Source organism: Hypanus sabinus, chromosome 2, assembly GCF_030144855.1.
Source record: "Hypanus sabinus isolate sHypSab1 chromosome 2, sHypSab1.hap1, whole genome shotgun sequence".
Lineage (NCBI taxonomy): Eukaryota > Metazoa > Chordata > Chondrichthyes > Myliobatiformes > Dasyatidae > Hypanus > Hypanus sabinus.
The window spans coordinates 6,154,406-6,162,070 of NC_082707.1; the positions used below are offsets into that span (position 1 = coordinate 6,154,406).

Here is a 7,665-nt window from a genome sequence, read left to right on the forward strand (position 1 = left end):
AATAAATTACCTACTACAGATGTCATATTTACCGGCCTATAATTTTCCGGCTTACTTTTTGATCCTTTTTTTTAAACAATGGATCTACATGAGCTATCCTCCAATTATCCGGCACCTGACCCGTGGATATGGACAGTTTAAATATTTCTGCCAGGGCCCCTACAATTTCAACACCAGTCTCCTTCACGGTCCGAGGGAATAACCTGTCATGTCCTGGGGATTTATCTACTCTGATTTCCCGCAAGACAGCAATCATCTCCTCCTCTTTCATCTGTGTAAGTTCCATGATCTCCCTACTTGTTTGCCTTGTTTCGACAGACTCCATTCCAGTTTTCTGAGAAAATACAGATGCAAAAAAAAAAATAATAATATCTTTCCCATTTCTTTTGGTTTCTCTCCCTTTTCTTTTGGTTAAAAAAGTTTGCAGGCTTAAAAAAAGTTTGACATTGTCAAAAATGATTGTTGTTGTTGTTACTACACATAAGGTCAAAAAGGGCCGCGACTGGTTGGTGGCATGAACGCCTGTTCAGGTAGAGTGGAAGTGCTACGGGGAGAAACCTGGGGAACAGTCTGCGATGCTTACTGGGATTTGAAGGACGCGGCCGTCGTCTGCAATCATCTCCATTGTGGAAAAGCCTTATCAGCGCCTGTTGGAGCATTCTTTGGTCAGGGTACCGGAATGATATGGAATGACGTAAACGAATGTCGTGGCAATGAGATGCGGTTGAATGAATGCCTCATTGCATCATGGGGACAACATCAGTGCACGCACGATCGGGACGCCAGTGTGATCTGCTCTGGTAGGTGATTCACCTTTCAGTAACATGCATGCTTGAAAACGTATGCGTTTTAGTTTTAAATGTAGAAAAGTTTTTGTTGAAAATCTTCAGTTTAAAATTGTCCAGATTTTTCGCACCTCCTCTGTTGGTATGCCAGCGAAGAAAATATTATATATTACAAATTGTCATACAGAAATTCAATTCGGCCTCTTAACAAGAGAGAGAGATTTCCAGTTTGAAGTTTGGCCAATGCAGTAATTTTTAATTCGTATCAGTATATAAATAACATTGTTTAAAGAACGTTAGTGGGAATTATATTACAGCCACGTGACGTGCTATGATAATTTTAATTCGAATTTATGAAGCGGCAGGTAAAGCATAATAAGGGAAGCTCTGCGCCTTTAATATAAGTACATTGTTGGAACGAGTTAAAGAAAGATTGACGCTAAAATCCAAATGAAAGTAACAGGTGAATACATCTCGACCCTGCAGAATTAATCGTCGTATTATCAATGCCCTAAACAAAATAGAGTGCATTATGGTCTTATGACATGTTCCATGCTTCGAACCAGTTCCAAGACATTAGGCTATAATATCTCACCAGAACATCGATAGTTGACATACACCTGCTTCTTGCTGCATCATTTATTTTATTCATTCGTTAGTTTGGTTTGTTTTTACTGATGTATTAATTTATTTAGAGTTACTGCACGCTTCCGATACTCTCTGTCACACAGCCATTAATCACTTCTAATTGATAGCCTAATCTCAGTACAATCTGCAATGACCAATTTAGCTTCCAACAAATACGTCTTTGGACTATTCGAGGATACGGGAGAAGAACTGGAGGGAGTGCAAGTGTTCCATAGTCAAAACATACAAACACCTGAAAGATAATGTCCATATTGAACTGCGAACCGCCATACCCCCAGCTATAATACCGTCGTAATCCCCGCTACGCATCTGCAGCTCTTCATATCCAATATAACTCATAAATAATCCCTACATTATGCATGTAGCAAGATGCCATAATTAGCAACCAAGATGACAAGAAGTATCGACACAATGCACAGACAAATATGACCCGCACCACCAGGCCGAAATTACTAAAGGAAGGATAATAATTTTAAGATCATTGGATTGATGTACAGGAAAACTATTAGATATGTTGCTTTCCGAAATCGACTCTATAGAATATTTGCAAATGCTTCTAATTGATTAATTTCGGCCAACGTATACCCAGTAAGGTGAACATTTTTTTTTTCACAAATTGCTGAATTGAAACCTTAAGTTATACGGAATAAACAATTGTAATTTTACAGAGGACCACTGGCAGTTGCGACTAGCTGGTGGAGAGGGCCGATGCGATGGCCGAGTGGAGGTTTATCACAGAGGTGTCTGGGGCAGAGCAACTGATACTCTGTGGGATTTCAAAGAGGCAGATGTGGTATGCAGACAGTTGAACTGTGGCTCCGCAGTAAATATGTACAAGCACTGGAAGTATGGAATCGGGAAAGGAAATGTGTTGATGAACAATGTCAGTTGCAATGGGAGTGAACCCAACCTTTGGAACTGCAATTTCACACAACCCGACAACTTAACTATCGGTGATGACGTTGGCGTATTTTGTTCTGGTAAGAACTTTTACTCCTTCATAAAATTCACAGAGCACTCCGACATTGTACAATGACGGTGCATATTACAGTGATTAAGACTATTGCCGATCATCTGACATTGTTGAAAATGTGGAATAAAACATAAACTTTGGATATTTTCAGCGTTTCCGGAGACACGTGGAAAGATATACCAAACTTAAAGCGGAAAACTGCATTATTTATCTATTTCTTCATTTATTTATCTATAAGTGCATCCATCTGTTTGAATATTTAATTATGTGTTTATTTATCTGTCAATTTATGTATTTATTTATTTATAGGTATAGCGCGGAAAATACACTTTGGGCCCACGATCTGCACCACCCAAAGTCTCACTTACAGTACTTAACGCTAGTTGAATTCCAGGACAACTTACAAGGACCAATTAATATCCTAAGCATACGACTTTGGACTGTGGGAGGAAGCCTGAACCCCCTGCTGAAACACATGTGGTTGCGGGAAGAGCATACAAATTTTTGACAGGAAAGATCAGAACAGATCTCTGACTTCGGACGCTCCGATCTACAATAGTGTTGTGCTTATAGCTCCATTGCCATGGCCCCTACACCATAAATCGTTTTATCTCTAGCAGCTGCTCCTCAGTTATTCCACACATCACTACTCAGCCTAATAGACAAACCGCTTAGCTACTCGTCAAACTTTCCACCTTCCCCTTAACCTCTGTCCTCATCTCAGCTCAAAGTGCATGATGCTCTATTCGGAGGATGTGCCCTCTGGTCTGAAAGCTTCCTACTGTCGGAGACATGCTCGCCACCTCCACTCTATCTTATCCTTTCAATATTCGATGGATATTTATGAATGTACAACATCCGAATCGCCCACTAGTCCAGGTCCAGAGCATCCTGGGATCACACTTGTGAAATTCCTCTGGGCTTTCTGAAAAGTTGCTATATCTTTTCTTGTATAAGAGGCAGAGAACGGCTCACATTATCCCTTGTTTGGAACAAGTGTCTTAAAAAGTATCAGCATTACATTCGTGCTTTTATATTCTTTTCATCCGGAAATGAATTTCAGCATTTCAGTTTTCTACCATACAATGGATTCCAACTACTATATAACCTCAAGGAATTCTGAATGAGAATTCACTGGTCCTTTTGCACCCCCTGTGGTTAATTTTCTACTCGTTTAGAGAATACTGTAAGCCTCTATTCCTTCCATCTCAGTGCATCACCATACTCAGCCTCACCCCGTATTCCACCTTCCACTTCTTTGTCAGTTCTAATCTGACTAAATAATTTAGCAGACTTCTGCTTCGTGAAAACAACCAGCCCACTCAAAAGCTTTGTATTGTCCATAAAGCCATCAATTCGGACATTCGAATCATTAAAAGAAAAAGGTGGAAACAGGAGGTTCCAACACCGACTCTGTGGAGCACCACCCGATCATTTGTGTTGCCACATTTTCCGTCCTGAAATTCCGTTAATCCTCTTTCCATGAGAGACTATTTCTTGAAATATCATGTGTTCTTATTTTGTTTAATGGCCTCATGTGGCGCACTCTGGAAATCGCGGTAAACTACATCTACTGATTTTGCTTTATATATATATATATATATATATATATATATATATATCGCCCGATATTACTTCAAATAAATCCAACAGAATTGTCATGATAGGGTTCCCCTTAAAGAAACGATGCTGACTTCTGCCTACTTTATTACCTGCCGTAGAGTACTGCTAAAAAGACTCTTCAGATATTTAAATATCCCTTCAGATAATTCAGATCCGAAGCGCTACATAGATTTCATTTAGATACGACACGGTTAAAGTTTACGTTATTTTCTGCTGCATACAACGCCTTTCTGAATGTGAAGAACGCAATTGGCCGAAGCCACAGCTCTAATGAATCCAAGCTTCAATAGCATATCCCCCTTTCCTATTATCAACAACCAATCTTTTTCGACTGTATATGATGATGCACATGATAACTATCTGTTCAGGCTGCATGATTGGAAGCGTTAATAAAGATGTTTTGAAATCATTTAATTCATATTATTTCGTGTTGCAGATGATATTTCCGTAAGGCTGGTGAATGGCGGAAGTCGTTGTGCTGGAAGGGTAGAAGTTTATTACAATGGATCGTGGGGGACCGTATGCGATGACGGGTGGGATTTAACAGATGCTCATGTTGTATGCAAAGAAATGAATTGTGGGTTTGCTGTTAATGCCACTGTTTCCAGTTGGTTTGGCCAAGGTGCTGGTCCTATTTGGATGGATAACCTGAACTGTTCAACGAATAAATCAGCCTTGTGGAAATGTCTGTCGAGAAGATGGGGTGACAACGATTGCATTCACAAAGAAGATGCTGGAGTTATCTGTTCGGGTAAGGAATGACTTCATACATACATAAGGTATCACAACAGTTGAAGGCCAAACTCCGACATGCATGTGAAGAAGATGACGGGCCATGTTCATCATTGGATTTCATATTATGGAGCAGAGCAATTGCAGGGTCATAAAATGTACAGTTGTTTATCAGTGAATAGGCAACGCACCTTTTCTGACGTTAGGAAATGGCTGTATGCTAATCGATAGTTATATATATATACATATTGTGAGCGAATATTGATCTGGACCCTATCCAGATTGCCTCAACGGATCAAGCTCTTGCGTGAGTGTTTCATGCACAGCAGTTTCATACACATAGCTAGCGATTTCAACAGAGTGGCCACATACAAACTTAATCCTTCCTTACCTATGGATAACCCGTTTTAGGATGATCCATACTGTGCTTACTGTAATTTCCCTTTCAGTTAATTGAAAAAACAATCATTTGTAAAATTTTGCAGACTCAATGATGAATACAGAACAAGTCACAATTTATACAGCAAAAAAAACTATGCAGTTAAGGTTTATGTCTTCGATCCTCCTCAATTTTGACATTGACACACTTCTGTAACACTGCTACTCCTATCGAAATTGAAGTTCATAGAATGTCATCAGGATGCCAACATATGTTAAGTGTACATATCAAAAGGCTATTTGAGAATCAGAATAAAAATTATGCTCAACGACTTGGGCATATGTCGTTTATCTTGGTTTTCTTTTTGCGTTATGAGTACATTGGAATGCTTAAAATATTAAAGAAAAAAACAAATTACGTTAAGAATTATATATGTACATGAATTTGTAACTTAACTTCAATGAGTTGTAAAACAAAGAGACAAAAGTGGAAAAATATTGAGGAAGAGTTTATGGGTTCATTGTCCCTACGAACGTCTGATAGTGCTCGGGGGAAAATTGATCCTTAAAGATCAAAACTTTGAAGCATCATAGCTATCTGCCTTATAAATCATTTCTTTCGAAGATGTCCTCTATGCTGGAAAAACTATTGTCGAGTGCAGCAGGCAAAGAGAAGGAGGGAGGGAGAGAGAGAGAGAGAGAGAGAGAGAGAGAGAGAGAGAGAGAGAGAGAGAGAGAGAGAGAGAGAGAGAGAGAGAGAGAGAGAGAGAGAGAGAGAGAGAGAGAGAGAGAGAGAGAGAGAGAGAGAGAGAGAGGGAGAGAGAGAGAAAGAGATCACATTTAAATCCTCTGTTATGTTGGAAATTAAGGCAATGTCTTTATTATTTTTTTTTCTTTCAGAACATAGGGACATAAGGTTGGTTAATGGGACGAATCCCTGCCAGGGCAGACTTGAGGTTTTCTTTAACGGAACTTGGGGAACAGTCTGCTCTGATTCATTCGGCATTGAGAATGCACAAGTCGTTTGCTCCCAGCTCAACTGCAGCTCGGCAATATCAGTCGTAGACAAAGACACATTTGGAGAGGGCACTGGACCGATCTGGTTGGATGACATTAGATGTCGTTTTGAAGATTCACTTTTATGGCAATGCCCATCTTCAAATTGGGGTCAACACAACTGCAGACACCAAGAGGATGTCGGGATCATTTGTTCAGGTAATTATCTGCAAACCTAATGACGTATATTTGGAACGTATCACTCAAATGATGACGGCAATTTGTTTTACAGAATTTCGGCCGCCGAAGCACCGAGTTGACTGGGTCAAGATGAATAAAGTAGTCGACTCATTTCGCCATGATTACGGTAATTATGTTGCTGTTGTTCGTCCTTCGGAGTGGAAGACTACCACGACTTCTGTCATGTGGAGGGTTTGTGACTGTGGGTCCGGAGGTAACTGGTGAAGCAAATGCGGGCCCTGAAATCTGGCCCGCAAGTGGGACACATGAGGGAAGGTGCTGCAGTGGAAGTGGAGGTAGCTCAAGCCTTGCGCACGGCGCGTTTCCTCTGAGACTCTGCGCTGCGTCTGATTTCAGCTGCATACGCTCCTTTAGTGGTCCTGCTCCACCAGGTTGGGCGGTCCAGAGCAAGCGATTCCCAGTTACTGGGATTGATATTGTGGTCGTTGAGGGACACTTTGAGGCAGTATTGGAAACGTTTCTTCTGCCGTCCAACTGAGCGCTTGCCCTGCCTCAGCTCTCCATACAACAGCTGTTTTGATAGTCGAATGTCAGACTCCAAACGACGTGGCCAGCCCATCTGGCTTGGGCTTTCTGTAGGAGGGTGTGGACGCTGTGAGTGCCAGCCCGCTCCAGGACCTCTGTGTCTGGGACTTTGTCCTGCCATCGTACGTGGAGAAGTCTGCGGAGGCAGCTCAAATGGAAGTCGTTGAGCTGTTTATCGTGTCTGCTATAGACAGTCCATGTCACGCTGGCATAGAGGAGGGTGGTGAGAACCACTGCTCGGTAGACCTTCAGCCTAGTGGTAAGGCTGAGTCCTCTCCGCTCCCAGGCGTTCTCGGAGTCTCCCAAACGCGGCACTGGCTTTGGCAATTCTGTTGCTGATCTCTGCGTCCTCATTCACCGCTCGTAATAGAGTACCGCCCCGATAAGTAAAGCTGTCTACTGCCAGTAGCTTTTACCCCTTTACAGTGATGTTTGGTTCCTTGTAAGGCTTTCCGGGTGCATGCTGGTAAATAACACGGATATTTTTGGTGCTGATTGTAAGTCCAATGTTGTCACAGGCTCGTGAGAAGCAGCCCATTTCTCGCTGCTTCTTCTGTTCTGTGCTGGCGTTTAGGGGGCAATCATCAGCGAATAAGAGGTCTCTGACGACAGTCTCCTTTAACTTTGTAACAGCCTGTAGACACCGGTTGAATAGCCCTCCGCCATTCCTGTATCTGACGTGTATACCATCCTGACAATCGCGGAAGTCTTCATTCAGCATAGCAGAGAAGATCCTGCTAAAGA

The 7,665-nt window shown here is 41.7% G+C and overlaps 1 protein-coding gene across 1 annotated transcript; it reads left to right on the forward strand.

The window, feature by feature from the left end:
• Positions 1 to 514: 514 nt before the first annotated feature.
• On the forward strand, positions 515 to 7,288 carry LOC132390632 (deleted in malignant brain tumors 1 protein-like). The gene is made up of 5 exons (XM_059963230.1): positions 515 to 800; positions 4,466 to 4,780; positions 6,040 to 6,354; positions 6,428 to 6,567; positions 7,208 to 7,288. The coding sequence occupies exons 1-5, from the start codon at positions 515 to 517 to the stop codon at positions 7,286 to 7,288; spliced, it is 1,137 nt and encodes a 378-aa protein (XP_059819213.1).
• Positions 7,289 to 7,665: the final 377 nt, after the last annotated feature.

What these genes read in the sequence shown, in the direction of transcription:
- LOC132390632 (XM_059963230.1), top strand. Translation starts at nt 515, where the DNA reads ATGAACGCCTGTTCAGGTAGAGTGGAAGTGCTACGGGGAGAAACCTGG. An exon ending in CGCCAGTGTGATCTGCTCTG is followed by an intron (nt 801 to 4,465) that starts GTAGGTGATTCA and finishes TTCGTGTTGCAG; the next exon opens with ATGATATTTCCGTAAGGCTG. An exon ending in TGTCGGGATCATTTGTTCAG is followed by an intron (nt 6,355 to 6,427) that starts GTAATTATCTGC and finishes TTTGTTTTACAG; the next exon opens with AATTTCGGCCGCCGAAGCAC.